This window comes from Camelus ferus, chromosome 32, assembly GCF_009834535.1.
Source record: "Camelus ferus isolate YT-003-E chromosome 32, BCGSAC_Cfer_1.0, whole genome shotgun sequence".
Classification (NCBI taxonomy): domain Eukaryota; kingdom Metazoa; phylum Chordata; class Mammalia; order Artiodactyla; family Camelidae; genus Camelus; species Camelus ferus.
Genome location: NC_045727.1, coordinates 18,547,694 through 18,568,583, shown reverse-complemented (window position 1 = coordinate 18,568,583; position 20,890 = coordinate 18,547,694). Strand labels below are relative to the sequence as shown.

At 45.1% G+C, this 20,890-nt stretch overlaps 1 protein-coding gene across 3 annotated transcripts in view; it reads right to left on the bottom strand.

The window, feature by feature from the left end:
* UBE3B (ubiquitin protein ligase E3B) overlaps nucleotides 1–20,768 on the bottom strand; it is a 47,339-nt gene extending 26,571 nt beyond the window's left edge. Inside the window, exons 1-13 of one of the 3 annotated variants that reach the window (XM_032471650.1) lie at nucleotides 20,548–20,768; nucleotides 17,422–17,524; nucleotides 15,954–16,135; nucleotides 15,657–15,777; nucleotides 14,236–14,295; nucleotides 13,619–13,723; nucleotides 12,050–12,146; nucleotides 10,667–10,752; nucleotides 9,713–9,795; nucleotides 4,007–4,112; nucleotides 3,589–3,709; nucleotides 2,444–2,621; nucleotides 423–586 (exon numbers count right to left, since the gene is read on the bottom strand). In XM_032471650.1, the coding sequence (XP_032327541.1) occupies nucleotides 423–586; nucleotides 2,444–2,621; nucleotides 3,589–3,709; nucleotides 4,007–4,112; nucleotides 9,713–9,795; nucleotides 10,667–10,752; nucleotides 12,050–12,146; nucleotides 13,619–13,723; nucleotides 14,236–14,295; nucleotides 15,657–15,777; nucleotides 15,954–16,114 (1,282 nt within the window). In that variant the 5' untranslated portion in view covers nucleotides 16,115–16,135; nucleotides 17,422–17,524; nucleotides 20,548–20,768. The remainder of the gene's footprint in view (nucleotides 1–422; nucleotides 587–2,443; nucleotides 2,622–3,588; nucleotides 3,710–4,006; nucleotides 4,113–9,712; nucleotides 9,796–10,666; nucleotides 10,753–12,049; nucleotides 12,147–13,618; nucleotides 13,724–14,235; nucleotides 14,296–15,656; nucleotides 15,778–15,953; nucleotides 16,136–17,421; nucleotides 17,525–20,547) is intronic. The other 2 variants (XM_006176146.3, XM_032471651.1) reach the window with 2 other exon arrangements.
* Nucleotides 20,769–20,890: the final 122 nt, after the last annotated feature.

Below are 20,890 nucleotides of genomic sequence, written 5' to 3'. Positions count from 1 at the left end.
GGAGATGTCTTTTATGATTAGGAACTCAGAAAAGCTCTACCTCCCCTAAGAAACGGGTCTTCTTCCTTCTTTCTATTAATGAGAAAAAAGGGTCCACCAATCCCTTTTCATTTTTGGCTACTACAATTTCAGAGCCAAGTGGACATTCAGAGATAAGCACGGCAGGCCTCAGGGACCACCTGTGGACCTTCTCTATACATGATCTGGGTTTTGTTCACCCAGTTACATTTCCCTAGTCCTCGTCTCCCGTCCCTAAGGACTTCCTGTCACTGTTCTGCTAAACGGGAACCTGATTTAAGCAGTCTCAGAATCTTCGCGGGAAAAGCTGGAGGCCACAGGACAGAGGGGAGCAGGCACGCAGGGCAGTCGGAGGCTGCACTTCGGGCGCGGAGAGCCCCGGGCCAGCCGGCTCCCCCACTCACTCTTCACAGGAAGCACGTTCTGCGGGGACGCGGGTTGCACGTGGGCTGGCTCCGGGTTCTCCAGCAGCTTCTTGCTCAGGATGTCACTGAAGAAAATCCGGATCAGAGGCACCCCCCACAGGAACTGCAGCTGTTTGGTGATCAACGGCATGGACTCATTAAGGCTAGGAGAGAGGAGGGCGGGCGCGTCAGACCCACCTGACGGACAGCCAGGGAAGGCCCACGTGGCCACTCGGAGGGGTAGCTAGGGACAGCCACTCAGCAGGGCAAATGTGATCATAAAGAAGTGGGATCCGCAAACTGCCGCTGAGGCCAGGATGTTTAACGCCCGGACGTCTTTCTCGCTCCACCCAGGCTTCCTGTGCGGCCAGCAGTGTCACTGCTCTACCCTGGTCCCCGGCTCCACGTGTCCTAGTCACCTTCCAGACAACCTCCATCTGTTCTTCATCCGAATTCCATCCTGGTTACCACCCAGTGGACAAAGCTGTCTGAGGCCGACTGTGCTGTCCTCCTTTTCGTAGTTGGCCTGCAGGCCTGGCCCACCGGCTCCGTGACTCACCAGCCTAAGAGTCTCCTTGCCTTGGAGTGCACCATTCTCCACCCCCAGCACCCGACGCACCTTCCTGAAACCAGCCTTCACCACCTCCCTGTTCCAGACCTTGTAAGGCTCCCAGTCTTCTAGCATCACAGTGGTGACAGCCACCCCCTCCCCCAAGCATGGGTAGGTCTAGTGGCAGAGCCTTACCTGCATTATTGCATTCAGTCCTCTGAGACCACCCTATCAGAGGGCTGTGAAACTTACCCCCATATCTCAGCTGAGGAAAGTGAGGTGAAGCGACTTGTCCAAGGTCCCTCAGAGAAGAGGCAGTGGAGCCGAGGCCAGGCCGTTCACCACTGCGCAATTCTGCCCATCCCGGCCCCCAACATCCCTCCCCACAATGTCCCTCCCGACTCTCTAGCACACGCTCTAGCCTCTTCAGATGGGCAGTCTCCAGGGGCACCAGCTGGCAATATTAACTTGATGCCACTCAGGTACCAGTTAAAGGGAGCGAATCTAGGGGTTTGTTTCCCTGGCCCTCACTTTTCTGCCTCAAGGGCCCTGCCAGGGACCCCAGTTCCCAGGCAGATATCTGACCAGGAAAACAGTCAGTCATCACAGCTGCCTCAGCTCCCAAGACCTGCTTCCTCGCAGCCCAGGGTGCACATTTTATTTTCAAATTTGTGATGCCACCTTTCTTAATCTCTCTCCTTTTTAATATTTTTGCGCTCTTAATTTAAAAAATTTAAATTTACACTCTACCTCCTGAAAAGGTTCTGAGGTGACTTCTATTCCCTTTGAATCATGTGTCTTATTTTAATAGCTCCAAAATATGGCAGTCTAGGCAATCAGTAAAAGTGGTACTGATAGACAAGGTACATAATTTACTACAGGAAAAGAACAAAATAAAAAATAACATGACCTCATTTTTTGTGAAAGAACTATTATATTTATAGGTAGGAAAAAGGCTGAAAGGATGTTCACACAGGTTGCCTTTGGGTAATAGCATTAATGGAGAGTTTTTGTTCTTTTTTGGCCTTATCTATATTTTGTACAATAAATATACACTGCTGTTGACATAGTATACAATCTTGGTTACTGGGGAGAGGGGGTGGGAAGGGATAAATTTGGGAGTTTGAGATTTGCAAACGTTAGCCGCTATATATAAAAATAGATTAAAAAAAAAACAAGTTTCTTCTGTACAGCACAGGGAACTATATTCAATATCTTGTAATAACCTTTAATGAAGAAGAATATGAAAATGAATATATGTATGTATATACATGACTAGGACATTGTGCTGTACACACACAGAAACTGACACATTGTAACTGACTGTACTTCAATTTTTAGAAGTATATATATATATATACTGCTGTTGTAATAAGAAACAAAACAACGGGAGCAAGAAAGACAGAGGGAGAAGTGGTGGGAGAGAGGCAGCAGGAGACAAGAGAGACAGTGCTCTGCCTTGGGGACTCACCCATAGTCCACGGATTGGGAGAACCAGCCAAGGACAGGGTGCCAGTGGGTCAGGTTGGACTTCTTCTGGGACACATACTTCTGACAGTAGCAGAGCATCTGGGTGAGCAAACTCACGAACCCGTCCGTCTCCTCCTCTAACACTCTGGGGCTGAGGGAGCCCAAGTGCAGGAGGTTGCCTACAAGGAGAGAAGGCTGAGTGTGAGGGGCCCAGACAGACGGGCTTCGTCACCCGCCCCGCCCTGCTCTATGCCTGGGGCTCAGGCGGCCACGTCTCCATGCAGGAAGAAATTCCACATAAAGGGGACCATCGGTGCTAGGGCTGCAGTGTGGTGCAGGGCTTAAAAACACGCTGACCCAGCTCAAATCCTGGCTCTGCCAAAGACGAGCTGGGTGACCCTCAACCCACCTCTTGCAACCACTTCCTCATCTGTAAGACTGGATGCGAGGAATTATATGAAGTAACGTGCAAAATGTCAGGCATACAGATTTTTAAGTTGGTATAACACTTTATTGTACCAAGATTCTAAAATCAAGGGTCATCACAAGAAATGACCTTCTGAAGAATGTCTGAAAGTCCTGGAAAATCACTGTCATTCAGTGTTCACCAAAGTTACTATGTCCTATGTGAAGATTCTTACCATTAACTCCCTTAAAATGCAGCCCAGAGAACCTTTTTCTATGTAAAATAAATTTCTTCTATTTAGGCAATGAGAACTATGTACCTCTGCTGTTCCAAATGCTTCTATCCACAAATCCTTTCTTTATCTAAAGGAAAATGGTATAAAACAGACGTTGCAGACCCTACTCTGATCTAAGCCCCACTCAACTGTGCTCTCCCTTCTCTCTTCAGATGAGAATTATCCAGGCAACTCATCGTGTTTTCATTTTTCCTTTGGCTGCCAGGAAGCCAGGGGCTGACATTCATCATTCATTTTCAGTCACTCAGCTGGTCTGCCAGGCTGATATAGTTTCCATGTGATTTTCAATTTCACGTGTTCACTTTAACTGTCTATCTGATTATATGTCTTTTATCATAAGCAATTCCCATTAACCAGCTCGTGGTCTCCAGAAGGGTAGAAAGCAAAACACCTGGGCTTTTCCTGACGCCCAGAACACAATCAAATTCCAGCCACAGACACTCACCCATGAGACAAAGTGTATGGCATCCTTCTAAACTTTCACACACATCACGGCATCGATCTTCGTCTCTTAAAAATGTGATGAATTTACGGAGCATGTCGTGAGATTCTAAAACAGTGAGGCGCTGCAAACAACTGCAGACTGTTAAAGCAGAAGCTGACAAAAAGAATTTCCCACCAAAGCGTGAACCTGATCACCTACAGATTACCTCCTAGTCAGCAAACATGTCACCAAACAGAAAATGAACAAAGACGAGAACCGTTATATTTTGGGCCCCCAACATCAATGTGTCTAAAGTGGCTACTGATTTAGAAGAAACATCAGGAGAACAGGTGGAAATTAAAAGAGAAAGCATTTTACTTTCCAATTTCTAGGGAGAAAGGCAAAAATGACATCGGGGGAGCTCACAGAGCCCACTTACCTCTGGGGTCACCGTGCTGAGATGACTGATGAGGGCTGGCACGGACAGGATGTGGATGAGAAATGGCCGGATCAGATTATCTGAAAACTGTGCAGCGATCACAGGGCTGGACACAGACAGATGGCCTCACTTAGACACGGCTGCGTGCGAACCCGGAACAGAAGAGCAACCCTACCAACACCCCCAAGTCCCTTGAAATTATGCTTCACAGGATTTCTAGGAAAAATAGAGGCTCAAAATGGGCCCGTCCACTGGGGGAAGGGCTGAGTCAGCAACAGCACAGCCTATAATGCAGCTATGAAAGGTCCTGAAGTTTTACTGATGTGAGAGAGTCCTCATGCTATAATCAACTAGAAAAATTAAAAGCAGAATAAGAAACCATATATATGGGAGAAGGAGGGGTTTAGTGATTGAAAAGGAAGAAAAGAAGGGCTCCTGGAATGTTCGTACTGCTGTTCTATTTCTCAATTGGGGCAGTGCTTACTTACACGGATGTGTTTATTGTGTGAAAATTTACCACTAACTCGTACTTCAATTAAGTAACTGACGTTAAATAAATGTTGATACTAATATATAAATACGTATACACAAACACATAAATATATAAGTTAAAAAAATAAGGAAGACAGATTAAAAACTGTTAACAATGTATCTCTGGGTTGTAGAATGAGAAACACTTTTTTCTTCCTATTTATATTTTTTCTTAGATCCATGTTTTCTACAATTAGCATGTATTACTCCCATAATCAGAAAAAGAGATAAATATTATTAAAATAAGATAATGACCCCCTACCTCATACCATGTACAAAGGTTAACTCAAAATGGATCATAGATCTAAATGCTGGTTTTATAACTAAAACTATAAAACTCTTGGAAGAAAACACAGGAGTAAATCTTTGTGACCTTGGGTTTGGCAATGATTTCTTAGATATGACACCAAAATCACAATTAAAAATTAAAAACTTTTGTGCTTCAAAAGACACCATCCAGAAAGTGAAAAAAAAAAAAAAACAAAAACAGAATGAGAGGACATATTTGTAAATTATGTAACTGCTACAAGACTTGTATTCAGAACACACAAAGAACTCATACAACTCAACAATAAAAGATAAATGACCTATTGACACAACACTGTAAACTGACTATAACTCAATTAAAAAAAAAAAAGAAATTAGGGACACTTCTCAGGTGTTTGAGATGGCAGCTATGCATTTGTCTCCTTTCTCTAATGATTTAATAAAAGTCTGTCTGACACTCTCTTAAAAAAAAAAAAAAAGACAAATGACCTAATTTTAAAACAGGCCAAGGATCTAAAGGGACGTTTCTCCAAATAAAGACAAACAAAATGGTTTATAAGCACGTAAAAAGACGGTCAACATCCTTCGCCGTCAGAGAACTGCAAATCAAGATGATACCACTTCACACCCCTTAAGGTGAATGAAAAAGACAAGTATTGGCTAAAAAATGTGGAGAAGCTGGAACTCTCTAGGTTACTGACAGGAATACAAGATGGTGCAGCCACTTGGGAAAAACTTGGCAGTTCTTAAAAAAATTAAGCATGGAGCTACCACATGACCCAACAATCCCACTCCTAGAAATATATCCAAGAGAAATGAAAATACATGCCCGCTTGAAAACCTGTGCCTCAGTGTTCACAGCACTATCCGTAATAGTCAGAAAGCAGAAATGAGCCAAATGTGACCTGCACACACAACAGGACATTGTTTGGCCGTAAAAAGGACTGGAGAACTGATTCACGCCGCAACCCAGATAAACACAAAGCGAAAGAAGCCAGTCGCAAAAGACCACATAACCAAGGCTTCCATGTACACGAAATGTCCAGAACAGGCAGAGCCAAAGGGAAAGCAGATGAGCTGCCCCTGGGGGCCTTGGGGAGTGGGGATAGGAGTTGCTGATGGGTATGGAGTTTCTTTTCAGGGTAATTAAAATGTTCTAGAACTAGACAGTGGTGATGGCTGCATAACTCTAGTCAATGCACTAACACCCAGTGAACTTTAATTGCGTGAAATGCGTGATATGTGAATTATACTTCAATGAAGTCATTGCTTTAAAAAAACACCCAGAGGCCCATGCAGAGAAAAAATAGATGCTGAGAACAACTGACAGGGGGAAAAATGATCTCTTCTAGCTAATGTGCTCCAACAGCAATGAGCAAACATGCTTCTGGTATTTATACTGCCAAAATCTGTATTGTAAACTTAAACTTTCAAGAGTACTATTTTTGGGACAAGAAAATTTTCTAAGGCTGAAATGCTCAAAGCATCATTAACTACTTGTCTTGGGGGCTGGCCAGCCAAGCTAAATTCTCTGAGCTAAGCTGGACAGAAGAGAATTCCCTAAAAGAGAATCAAGTTCTTTTCCACATGTTATCCAGAGATTTAAATCAAGACTAAACAATTCCCTAGACAGAGTCACAGCACACCACGGCAGAACGCTGCTGAAACTGCAGCTCGTCACTTCCCACTTCCAAAGGAGTGACTGCATCATCACAGAGGCATAAAGGGTAGGTGCCTTCTCTGGGGGTTTTCACAGGACCAGCAGGATTCCACCCTGAGCCACACCCCTAAGTAGTGGACCTGTTAACAAGTAACAAACAAGCCTGACCAACTGAGAGCCAGGCATCAGGGGACTCTGTGAGGACACAGGGTAGCCTCACAGGAGGCCAGTTTCACAAGATCACATATACACAAACACTCCGTTTCCCTCAATTTCCTATTATCTACTTCCCCTGCATGAAGTCATCAAGATCTTTCTTGAACTTACTTACTGTTGTTGCAGGTAAGGCCCGTCAAATTCTATAAATGTACCGCTGGCTGTACATTTAACAGGGTACACATTCTACACAGACAACAGTGTAAAGCATAGCGGGGAGGAGGGTAAAAGAGACACTCATTGCATAGTTCTGGCCAACGGAGAGCTCGCGCTGCAACCAGGTTGCTGGACAGGCACACAGGGAAAAACAGAAACCAGGGCGAGCAGGTAGACCTGTGTAAACAAGGGGCCTGGATAATAAACAGAACAGGGAAAGTTTGGGAAGAGTCCCACATGCCATTAATTCAAGAAATATATATTGATCTTAGAATATAAAAATGTGTACAACATGTGAAGCAAGTATAAAGAATAAGAAGTAAAGAGTGTGGACTCTGGAGTCAAACGGCCCAGGTTTAATTCTGGGGCCTGCCACTCCCTCCTGTGTAACCAAGGCCAAGTGACCTAACCTCTCTGGGCCTTAGCTATCTCACCCATAAAACAGAGATAAGAGAATGTGGTGAGGAGACAGTTAATGTGTATAAAGTCTTAAAACAATGTGTGGCCCATGAATGGTAACTATTTGTATTACAAGATTTGGTGATCACGTCTAAACACATCACTTACGACTTTATAGACTTTCAGTGGTAGCATATCCTTGCATGACAAAACCACTGAATACCTTGTTTTAAAAGGTCCTGGTCATATTCAATTATGAACAAATACCCAGAGGAGGAAAAAAGTATGCTGTATAAGAAAAAGGCTTTAGAGCAGCCTGGCCTTAACAACTGAGTCAATGGATTCTGACATACAGAAAGAAAGAACTTAAAATGATGGATGCTGTCACATTCTTAAAGGAGAAGTAACATGATGGAATGATAGACGTGACCCTCCTGGTGAATCAGTGTGAGCTGCAGCCACATCAGGGAGGGGAGGGATGCTGGGACAGAAGGATGACTTGTGCCGTTGGGAGCTGGAGGAGGAGACGGAGCCACTGCTGAGCCTGAGTGCAAGCGTCTGTGGGCTGACCCTCCACTGCCTCTGGCAGAGGAGAGGGCAGGTGATGCTGCTGGAATGAGCTGCCCCGAAGGGGACCCAGGAAAGGGAGCTGCAGTAAACCTGCTTCAAGGCAAACCTGTCTGTGCCTAGACGTTATGACTCATTAAGTACAGCTCTACGGAACTCCTCTCAAAGAATGAAACGAATGTATGATTGCTAACCAGATCATCTGTTCTACTTCTATTACTAATTACCGCATAACCGGTTGGATTCTGTTCCTGTTATGAAGGTTGAGCCTCCAGAGGTGAGCTGTCCAATACAGGAGCCACTGTCTACTGAGCAACTGAAATGTGACTAGTCCAAATTCCTACGTTGTAAGAGTAAAATATACGCCACTTTTTAAAGACTCAGTATGAAAAATTAATACATTATCTTAATTTTTTTACACTATCTAATTTTAGTAAGAATAAATAATTGAGAAGTCTTGATTCCATTCAAAAATGGTAATACTTTGGATATACTGGTTTAAATAAAATGTATCATTAAGCTTCATTTCCCCTTTCTTTTGACTTTTTTAATGTGGCTCTCATATATTTCTACTGGACAGTGCTGCTGTGGACCAGCCTTGTCCAACAGAAGTTTTTGTGATGATGGAAATGTTCCAAATTTGTGCGGTCTGATGCAGTTGTCAATAGTCATGTGTGGCCCTTGAGCACTTGAAATGTGCCTAATGCATCCAAGGAACTGAATTCGTAGTTTTATTTAATTGTAATACTCCATTTAAACAGCCCCATGTGGCTAATGGTTACTGGAAAGCACAGTCTAGGCCAGGGATTGGACGGCCCATAGGAAAATTCTGCATACTGCCTGTTTTTGTAAATAAAGTTTTATTGGAAAACACAACCACTCTCATTTGCATAAGTATTGTCTATGGCTGCCTGGCGGCTACAGTGGCAAAGTAGTTGTGACAGAACTGCATGGCCCACATTACTAAAAATACTTACTAGCTGGCCTTTTACAGAAAAAGTCTGCCAATCTATGATCTAGGCCATCATTTTTCTAACTGGTATCCCATGATTCCATGGAATATTAAGACATATTCCACCTTCTAAAAGTTGCACAAGAGCATTCCATGTTCAGATGTGTTTGGGTCAGGTCAACGTCAGGTTAACAAGCCCAAAGAATCTGCTACCACGGGACTTGAGAGCTTTCAGCAGGAAGGTGCCTTGTGAATCAGCAGGAGGGGCAGACAGGCAGCTTTACTAAGCTGGTCTGACCACAACGCTCCTTTCCCAAGTTATAATTATCTTGGGGGTTAAGATTACCTAAGGTTATCAAGCTATCTGATTAACACCTCCCCAAGTTACTGTTCTTCTCAACAGTTAAAGAAGGTTCTGGACTCACTAACAAGCATCGCTCTTCACGCTTGGCGGTTCTCGGATTTGCCAGTATGATTTTAATTAGGAAATATTTAACATCTTATGTACTTTACATCTCCAAACTGACTAAGTGAAGGTAGGTATCACATCCTCTCCGGTCTTCCAAATTCTAACGTTCTAAACCCGTGTTCACAACGCTATTCCCTCAATCCTCTCTCACCCAGCCCTTTGCTGGGGGCCTCTTCCAGCTCTTAACATTTCCTCTATTTTTATCAACTAAAAGCTCGAAAGGAAAAATGATTATGCTTGGCCTCTGGCAGAATAAAAGCAAATCATTTGGAATACCTTCCCTCAAACCAGGAGGCAAAAATATGCAGGGGTAGGAAGATTCAGCAGCAGAGCAGACACAGATGTGTCACTGTCACCAAGAACAACGCTGCCTGTAAATTCTAGCAAAGTGGGCAAGCTCATCCCTAATACAAGCAACGAGAGAAGAGAAAAGCAGGCGGCGGCGGCTTCAGAGGCACGCCAGCTCCTCAGCTATGGTTACCTACTCACCGCAGCGCTAGGGACAAGGCCGCCGTCAGAGTGCCTTTGGACAGACAAGGCCGCGGTCTCGCCAGGCCACGGGTTAATAGTACCTGAAAAGAACATGGTAACTGGTCAGGGGGCAATGCCAACTTTATATTCATTTGTCCATAAAAAAATGTACAGTGAGTGCTTCAGATAAAAACCTGTACTGGAATGAAAGAGAAGTAATGGGCGTGGAGGTTCACCTTACCACTCTCTCTCTATTTTAAATATGAGGCTTCAGGTTTTAAAAAATATACACAACTAAGAAAAAATTCACAGCTGATAAAAATCCCAGATTTAAAACCTCAATTACTGTAGGAGCAGTTCAGAGTTACAGTGTCAGGTAGAAGCTCCCACTGAGACGCACTGCTGATAATCCACCTCTGGCTGCCACACTGCCTCGCGGGGTTGCTGTGAGGAGGGAATGAAACCAAACCAGGAAAGGGCCCATCTCGGTACCGGGCAGAAGGAAGGACTAAGTCAACGTCACTTCGCACACTCAAGAATTCCAAAGTCCTTTTCAACAGTGACTGGTTGGATTTCTGGTAACTCCCTGGCTGTATCAACTGGCACAGGTAGCATGCTGTGTGGATGGAAGGCTGTCTGGGGACACAGAGCCAGAAAGAGAATCCAGACACCAACCAGGAAGGAACCTGCGGAAATGAGTCCTGAGGACTCCTTCCTGAGTTTGAGTTTCAAGTGGCTGGATTATCTCTGTAGCCAAGGATGTAGCACAATAAAGGGACCCCAGTCACCGTCCTCCCTTTTCACAAACCACCAGTGTCTTGAGGCGGGGGGAGGAGGAGAGGAAGCTCGGCCTAAGCCTTTCTGCAGAACGTGTTTCTGTGAGGAGGGCAGCTGGTATGCCGGAACCAGAAGTAAAAATCCAAGTGCAGGTACTGGAGAATGAGATCACATATTAGGAACAGGGTCACAGACCTGCAGCACAGAATAAAATCCACACTGGTTGAGATGTCCCATTATATTTGCACAAATGTGGTTCAGGGCTGGTCGAAGACTCTCACCTAAACAAAGAAAAGAGTCTGAGAAAAAAACCTCTGGCTGTGAGGTGAACAGTTTATGTGCTGCAGGCCGTAAGGAAACGAGCAATCCTCTGGCTCGCCTTCCTGCTCCCCTCCGTCTGGTACCAGAGCACAGGGAGATGCCGCATCTCTGGAACTCCATCTTTCCTGGCAGGACTGGGTCCAGGGTCACCTCTTAGGTGACGTGTCTTATTGTCCCAGAAGTAACATCCCCAGCCTCCAAGCTCCTGAAGCACCTTTTCTAGACCCCCTAGAGGGCCTGGCACCTTCTCCTCGCTGTGGCTACCTCTTCTCCCCAGTGGGATATGAGGTCCTAGGCAGGACCCAGAAAGCACCCAGTTTGAACCCACCCCCCACCAGAGTCCAGGATAAGGCCTTCAAATAAACCCTCCTTCCTGGCCTGGAGCCTTTGCACATGCAGTTTCCTCTGCCTTTGAAGTTTTGTCCCTCCTCTTCACTCCGCCAGCTCTAACTCTCCCTCCAGCTCTCAGCTCAGACATCACCTCCTCAGGAGAGCCGGAGCACCAGACGATGCAAGGCCTCCCCGCCCCACTGGACACTCTCGTTTCTCTCGTGCTCTTCCTTCCAAGCACCACTTACCACGCTGTTGTCATGACACGTACGTATTCAGACATACCACTTGTATACGCACACGTATTCCTGTATCTGCTTCTCTTCAATGCCTGTCTCCTCCCTGCGCACCGCCCCCACCCCCCGCCAAGTTCTATGGGGAAGGGTGGGCACACAGTAGTTGAGAACCTAAAGCCGCTGGAGGACACTGGCCTTTCCTGGATCTCCACGGCCCACACAGTATCTGGCACATAGCAGGCCACTCGTGGAATGGATGAATGAAGTGAACACATGAAACACAGAAGGCGGAGGACAATACTCAGGGAAGGAGGCAGCTTCCCCATGCAAATTTTATGGGTAAGATACAACTATTTACTGCCAAACATTCTCTAAATGAAATGACAAGGCTTAAGGGAATATTATCACTTGGAGGCTGAGGTGCTGTGGGAGTCACAACAAATGAGATCAGAGGGCCTGGGCCTCAAACATAAATTCCAAGAAGGGAGACACTGGAGCAGGCAACACTGAACGTACTCTGGGTACTACAGTGCAGTGTGATGGGAAGGGCCAAGGGCAACCCCGTGTGTGTGGTTTCGGGGTCTTCCCTGAGGCCTGTGGTGGCAAAACGCTTCTCAAAAAGGTGAGAAAGTCCCCAAACTCCCTATGGAAATGCTACTCGGGGAAGATTTTTGAAGCAAGTCCCACAGACCTTTTCCCCGGAGAATTTTCCATGTTGAAGTGTCTGTGAACGTGACAAGCACCGTGAGGTACAGTGTGATGAGTTTGGAGTCCTGTAAAATTTCAGGCTAGAAACAATAAAGACAGTAAGATTAAGACACACACCCTCCAGCCCAAGACAGTGGAGCAAGCGTTTTACAACTTTTCCGAAAGCACTCGGGCTCAAACAAGGGACTGAGGATGACAAATCAGTCTTCACTCTTTTTCTCTTGGGGAATGACCACTTCAGCAGTTACACGGCAGGGATTTTGGCACACTCGTGTTTGACCACAGAATCTGAAATACTCTTGGGAATGGAGAATTGAGAATTCTTAGAAAACAAGATGACCAGGGCTGGCTTGCTATATGTATGCTTTTACGTATTTAATGCATGTATGTACATACACTGGAGCCACAGAACAGAAATGCAATTGAACATTAACAAGGACTCTGGGCTCAGACTTCTGGTTTTACCATTTACTAGCTGTGTAATTTTGGGCAAGTTTCTTAACCTCTCTGTACTTCAGCTTCCTCCTCTGTTGACTAGGGACAGTAATGCTACTTTCCTCATTGGATTATTGTGAGAAATAAATGGATTAATGTATATAAAGGACTAAGAACACTGCCTGGCATACAAATAATGCTGTATAACACAGGCTATGACTATAATCATGATTATAATTCGTGCCTGCTGGGTCAAGGCCAAGAGAGACATTCACAAGCCCCTCAAGAGAAATGTGTGGGAATGGATCACTGGGGGGTCTGGGGACATCTGCTCCATCGCTCAGCTACCCGAGTCCTTGCCAAGCCTCTGCTCCAAAACTTCACCCTCGCTGTCCGTGCACACTCACACCCCCACCCACCTGCCCATAACACAAGGGTGGGCACAGGATCAGGTGAGGCCGGTGGCAGGACCCCATCCGTCTTGCCACTGTGACCAGTTCAGGATCCCACTGGACCTTTATGAGTCCTTCCTGATTTTTGAACTGGTGGGGACAGCCTCCCTTTTCCCTTTGGTCAAGACAGAGTACGGGTATGGGGCCAGAACTGCCGGCTGTCATGATTCCAGCAGGAGAGAACAAGGTGCTTTCAAAGGGCAGGACCGATGAGAGGAAGGAACGAGAGGGAAAACTCTGGCTTCATCACCCCCAGCTGCCGTGTTAGGGAACATAATCTACAGCAGAATATTCTCTTTCTTGCTCAGCTCTTATGGATGACCAGCTGCACTCACATTTGGTTTCTGCACTTGTAACAAGAGGCCTGACTAGTATAATACAAACAATGAAGTATCCACTATACTAAAAGCATGGAAAGGAAAACAACAGATTCCCCGGCATCAAGCCCGCAGTGATTGGAGGTCAATATTCAAAATACTGTGCATGAAAAAAGGGCTTATAGTGGCAACAGTATCTAACTCACTCTCTCTGGGAACAGGGGCTCCAGACTCCAACTGACAGATCACAAAGGTGTCACCTCGGAGGGAATCACAAAGCCCCTGACAATACATCCTACAGGTCTCAGATGGGAAGGATAGATTTACAGTTTTGTTTTTATTTTTTACCTTGAGCTGCTCAAGGAACTCACAGCAATACCACAGAATGTTTTTGATCTGTTTAATCCATAGGAGGGTGAGATCCTTGGAAAGAGCCAGGGACACGTACCATACCTAAAAGCAGGAAAAAGAGCAACGTATGGGCGGCTTACCTGAATGGGACCAATGACCCAGGTCCAGAGCCGGATAAGGCAGTGGGGATGGGGACGAATGGATAAATGAGCAGCAAACATGACTTATTTTAACAGTAAACCCAAAGGTAAAAACCTAGTAAAAGAATTTACTACCTTCAGTAAGAGGCAAGAGCAGAACACAGCTTCTTGGATAGTACAGAGACAAAGAAAATCAGCTGGACTTTGCTAATGTTTTCGATCCATTACTTTTTTTTTAAAATTATGTTTTGTTTATTTATATGGAGATCCTGGGGCTTGAACCCAGGGCCTGGTGCATGCTGAGCATGCACTCCACCACTGAGCCACACCGTCCCCCTTGATCCATTACTTATTTGCATGTGTGTGAAGACACGCAGTCATATACAACAGTCAGAACATCCAACAGGAACCTTCAGAGCCAAATAGGCTAGCTTGAGAGCTCATGGGAGACTTTCTAGCTCCTGCTCCTCTTACCTTGGGTTCACTCTCAGCATCCATGCTGCTCAGGATGCAGCGACACAACTTCTCAAATCTCTGCAAAGAAGCAAAATGGGGGTTATAAATTCCCACGATGAATGGAGAAACGAGAAAGCAGCAGCAGTTTGGTGGGCACCCGGCACGCATGCACGTGCAGGCGTGATGCCCAATGACTCACGTCAGGATCCTATTTAATTCTTAAAGGTGTGGAGACTGAGGACCAGAAAGGCGAAAGAAAGGCTCTCAATCCGGTGGCCCAGAGGCTGGATAAGCCTGACCCGTGTTTTAGACTGAGGCTCCTTTTGAAAAACAAGATCAAACTGGCAAGCTGGGCCTGGCTTCCTGCGGACCAGCAGCTGTCTCCTAAATTGTGCTCAGCCGTTTGCCATTCTGTGAGCACCACGGATACCTGCTTTTAACTCACAAACTGTCACATCATCACTGCCATCTTGAAATGCAAAAGGAAGACAAGTGGAGACTGGAACCCAGTTTACACTCTGGCTATACCAACCTGGGATCCCCTCTTAAAAGTAGTGTGGCCCTGGGCGCCTTACCATACCAAGCTGCAGTTTCCTTCTCTGCAAACGGGGGTCACCCCACTGCACCTGGCTGTCCTTGTCTGCGTGACCATGTGTTCACTGCCAGCATACCCCTCCCTCTCCTGCTGGGCTTCGGGCTCTTCGAGGGTAAAGACCTTGCCCATCTTATTTCCTTCTGGGGCCCCAGTGCCCCAGTCTGGCACCATGTGAGGCTTAGCAGTAACGGATGTCTAACCCCCAAGAAGACAGAGGTGCTCCTCAATGGGATCGTTGGTTCTGTTCCAGGTAACTAGCTGCTTCCCTGGAATGGTACTTTCTAGGTTGATAACTCTAATCCTAAAGGTACAACTAGCATGTTTTGTTTGCTTGCAGGATTTTCAAAGAAATTTCAAATTAGCTACCAATTTTTACAAATTAGAAAACTGAGTGTTAAAGATCTCCAGCATCTCTTTAAAAAAAAAAAAATTCAGACTATCAGTCCACCGGTGGCTAGAGCTGAGGAGCAGCCACCTGTCTGGATGGGTAAGCAACAGTCCACCACCGATGTCTTCACCACCACTGCCTGTCAGCTGCCATTTATTATGACCTGTATTCATTGTCTCATAAATGGCTTCTTTCACTCATCTGCCTGCCTCTTGTTTGGATCTGAGGACAAGTGTGTGTAATAGTCAGTGTGAAAAGGACTGTAATGGTCCCCAGCGCTGGGTATGATCCCAACAAAACATGTTCCAAGTACATAAAAGGGGCAGGAAGTGGGGGTAACAAAACCTACCTCATAGAGCTGCTGTAAGGACTAAATGAGTTAATATTCATAAAATATTCATTTTTAAAAAATGGACACATAGTAAGCACGATGTGTGTTTGCTATTATTATTTTACCTCATTATCCTCTTTAATTCTGAACAAGAACAGCAGTTTCCTGGCAATCTTAAAAATACAAAGTGCGCTTCTTTTACTGGACCCGGAGTCATCTGCTTTAAAAAACTCATCAATCTCTCTCCTAAGGAGGGAAGGGTGAAAAAAGACATTTTTAACTAGGAGCTTACAGCAGCTGGAAGGCTGTTCAAGAACTCTAAGAGAATTGCAATATATATATATTGCAATTCTTTTTTTTTTTTTTTTTTTGCTATTATTTGGGTACAAGAGAAAACATGCTGAGGGGTTCCTTACACCCACCGGATTTCTCTTTGCAGTCGACGCCGGCAGAGGAAACTCCGTACGTGGGCCTGAATCTCCACGGCTGCCCGCTCCCGCTCCTTCTGCACGAGCCTTTCCTCTCGAGCCTGACGGGCTCTGTCGATGAACCATGCTCTCGAGGTCTGCGAAACGGTGAACATGCTTGCAAACGTGCACAAACCCTGCAAGGAAAATGGCAAGTGGCTGATGTGGGTCATTATGTGAAAAACACACGTGGAAAGAGGCTCAGGAGCAAAGCTGACTACTCAGGACACCCCTGGCACCCTCTAAAGGGCCAACAGCTCTCCTGGCACGAGTCCCAGCTTCCTGTCGGGTCCCTTTGTGCAACTCCCCAGACCAGCGATGCTTTTTCTTGTATTAAATAATTACATTTTCTTAAGAGAAAGAAAACAGTGCCGGGCATAAGGTACATGGTTTGTAATCCTTTAATGAATAAACAAAGCATGAATCGATTCCATCTATAAAGCTCTAATTCAAAGCAGGCATCCTCTAAGTCAAAGGTTCCTGCATATTTCACTGAGCAGTCAACTTTTATTTCGCCAAGGAAAGACTCTAGGAAAAAACATCAAACATAATTACTTATTATCATCATTATTTTATTCATCCAGTCACTTAACAAATATTTATTGATATCTACTTTGTGCCTAGCACAAAAGAAGTCTGACACTTTTTTTTAAAGGGACATCAAAACACTAAAATAGCCAAAGATGCATGATTCCAGAATGCAAGACAACCCGTTAAATCGAGTATGTTTGGTTTTATGTATAACTTATTCTGTGTTTACTGTTCCCATCCTGCCAAGGGCTGATGAAGACTTTAGAGCAGAATTGCTCCCATCCACTGACTGGAACTTTTTGGACAGAGGCTCTAAATTATCCATTAGATAGATTTTAATCAAAATCACTGGTAACTGTCTTTTCCCAAAGGTATGGTTTTGGCTACAAGCCTAGAACACACAGCACTGGTCCATCAACCCAGATGACACAAGCACTGAAATGAATTATTCAGAAATCCACCCTTCTGGAAAACCAGCTCTTCACTGGGTTACTTCACTCAAAGCAGCGCCCACGTGAACACATCAAGAATAAAAAGCTCATATGGGGATCCCCCATGTCAACATACTGAGGGGCCTCTGTGGCCCCTTTCAACACTGATTCACATCTGTTAACTAACAAGGCTTTTGCAACATGCGGGTCTTTCACGAGTGATTCTCCAAATAAATGAATATGGAGACAGTCCCTCATGGGGCAGGGAAGAAGGAGCAGAGAGGGGAGCCACTTCCCACAGAAAAACAGGAGGTTACATGCAGATTGTAAACAAGTTCCAGTAAGACTATCTCGAAACTTTCACTTGATCACAGGAGGGAGCATGAGAAGACAGGAGAGAGAAAGGTATCAGCCTTTGGAACCATTCACTCTGCCCAACAGTGAAAGTCTGGAGCGCTCACCCGAGGATCTGCCTGTGACGCAGAAATGCCAGGTAATCATTAGGGATCTTGCATAGGACTCACAGCTGAGGGCAGCTTCTCCCTTCAGAGGAGCTTGTTTTTTCTGGAGAAGCAGAAGAAAAAAAAGTCCAGACTGAAGCTCAGGTTTTAGAGGCAGGGCATCATAGATCTTTGTCATTGAGAAAAAGTAATAAAAACAGTGCCTCTGGTTTAAAAAAAAACAAATCTGTGTCCTCTTTAGTTAATGTTGGATTTAAATGGTAGACAGTACCTTCCCTGTCATAGTTTAAAGGGAATAGGTTAAAAAAAAAAAAAAAAGGCCAAAGAAGCTGCCGAATTAAAGCTGTACGTACTTTGTAATGGTAACCAAGAATGCCAGAGGGGATGGAATGTGGAAAAGCCATTGAAAATTATGTTTGACATTTTTAGTGAGTTGGAAACATGTTTATGCTTAAAGAAATGAAAGAGGGGCTGGCTGGGAACCAACATGATCCCAATTACATGATGAAAAAGAAATGCACGTGCACATGTAGATACAAAACTGGGAGAAACACAACACGTTAAGAATGGTTGTTTTGAGGCAGTGGAGTTGTGGGAATTTTGCTTCCCTAACTAGTCTCTTTTGGATTCACCACAGAAGGCACATGGTGAGGCAACATGGCTCTGTGACAGGCACACATGTTCTGGAGAAACACAGAGCTGGAGAGAGCCTCCGTGCACTGCAGGGAGATGTCTCAGAGCTGTTGTGTCTTCTCTACTAATCAGCTTAGAGGCTGATCACGAGGACTGAAGGAGATGACGTACATCAGGCACCTTTCGAGGTGGCTGACGGCGTGCACATCAATAAGCCTGTTCGGCATATTATTGTATAGACACAAAGATTTCTTTATTTTAACTCTTTGGCAGAATCCCTCATCTATACAGTCATTATGGTTCTTTGGGTAGGAAATAATTCTGGGACCCTTAACACTTCTCACCCATTAAAGTTTCTCCTATCCCTGGATACACTGAGACTCACCAGTCCTGTCACTCGGGCTATGAAGCCCTGGTCCTGTTTAGCTTGGGTAACAGCTTCAAGCTCCTGAGAGCTGCAAACGAGCCGACCCAAGCCATGAGCACAGTGGTGTAATCTTTCCTTAACAGGGAGACAGTCCCTCACGGGGTGGGGGGTGAGGTGTGGCAGAAAAAGAGGGAACCTCTTCCCAAAAGAAAAACAGGAGACTGAATGCAAACGATGAGTACCTAAAGACTATCCTGAAACGTACATTTCTCCCAGGGAGCCCTGTAGGATAAGAGATTATCATCCCCTCAGCAATGCTACATGCTCATCTCTGTTTACACCACATAAGGATCTATAGCTTACAGTTTTTGAATTCTTTCTTATTAACCTCCTCTGCCTGCAGTGTCTATTATCGTTCATCAATCAAACAAAAACACATCATGAAGTATTTATTACTTACTCTGTTAAATTCCCTGGAGAATCAAACAAAAGGCTGTGGGTAGAAGACAAAGTCTTGGATTGGACAAAATAGGCCTTGGTTTTTTTTGTTATTCTGATTCTACCTCATTTACCCTCTCTAGGCCTCAGTTTCCTTATCTGTAAATTGGGGATAACAGTACCTACGTCCTAGAGTTGCTAAAAGGATTAGATAAAAATTCACCTTTCCTGTATTTCAATTTAGTCACCAGGATACTGTAATTAGGAGTAAATGGGAAAATATTCATAAGGAGTATCTGAAAGCAGATAGCATATAAGTGAACTTTACAGTATCGTCCTTAAGCTTACAAGCCAGTTAGGGAAACAATGATATTGGTGGAAAGATGAGGAAACAAGAGATGGTGATAACCAAAATGGTATGAAAAGCAAAAGGAAACATGTTGATTTGAGTACGCACTGCCTGTCAAGTCCCTTCTATGTGATCTCATTTAATCAGAAGAGCAACCCTATAAGACCATTAACTCTCTCTCTCTATATATATGTATGTATGTATGTATGTGTATATATATATAAATCTCCCATAGTCCAAGTTAGACCATTAGTAAGGGGCAGAGCCAGTATTTTAGCATTAAGAGACAGGACTCTTCTCTATGACTATGTTCCCATGAGATTGTTCAAAATCTTTTCTAGATGAGGCCAGCTTCAATGGAGAACTATGAAAAAGCATGACGGTCCCAAGAGGACTGTCCAGTGGTGAAGCACCATAAATGCCAACTGCTGACTGAGACCAAGAGAATTCTCTGCTCATAGTGGGAATAGCTTGACAGTCAGGTTGAATGAGAACTTGCCACTTGCCAAGGGCTGACCACGTATCAGACACTGTACAGGTATTTAACCACCTCTGTCCTTTCAACAGCTCTATCAGGTCTAAATAGTTTAATTTCCTTAACAATAAGGAACAGGACTTAGACTATGACTAACAGCTTATCATTTATTGAAGGGTATGGCCTATCAAGGTGCATGCTATTATCAATCCCACCTCCACTCAGAGAAAATGAAATGTAGAGAGGGACATGAATTGTCAGAGGTCACTAGGCTCCTAAATTTGAACCCATCTCTAACTCCAAAGCAATTATTTATTTTATGTGAAACAAAGACCCAGGGAAGGCAAAGAAAGTCGAGAATGCAAGGCTGCCGGTGGGACTAAGTTAGAGTTAAATTACTACCAAGTTTTTCTTTATTGATATCACTAACATCACCTGCTTCTACTGAGAGCTGAGTGTCAGGCACGGTACTAAAACTTAAATTACACAACACGCTCTGTGAAACGAGCTAGTTACTCTATTTTACAGAGTTGTAAACCGAGGCTCAGAGAAGGGAGAAAATTCACCCAAGGTCAGAGTGAGTAGAATCAGAACTCCGGTTTGGGTGACTCCTGAGGCCCAGCGTCTTTCCTCGGCATCAACAACCAAAATAACACACCTTTTTCACCCAGCACTAGTCCATTCATAAAGACTTATTGCCTCAGAGACAGAAAGGCCACGGAGAGTCCCCTGGAGAGTCCAAAAGCCAGCCCCCAGCACCTGCCCCTACAAAAAAGCGAAGCAGGGACCCGGCCCTAGGACCACCTCCCTCAAAGTCCTCGTTCCACCACCCGGAGAAGCCACGATCCCGTCCCCACTAGTTACCCGCAGGCCGTAGATCTTTATCCACTCGATGTCCCGGCGCTCGGGGTCCGAGCTACAGTTACCACAGCCTCAGTCCAATACCTCCGAAGTATCCCAGGCCCGGGGCAGCGGCTGAGGCCCGACCTCCATCTTGCCCCGGGGTGTTCTCTCTGAGAGCTCCGTCGGGAAACTATCCAGTAGCGGGAAACAACAGTTCCGTAGGGCTACTTTGTCCAGGAAGGAAAAACTCCTTGCACCTTGTCCTCTTCTCTGGGAGCTGAAAAAGCAGAGCATTCAGGAGCGTGATAAATGCCTGACATAGCCGAGAGGCGAAGCAACCCACTCCAGCCGGGGAGTTTGGAAG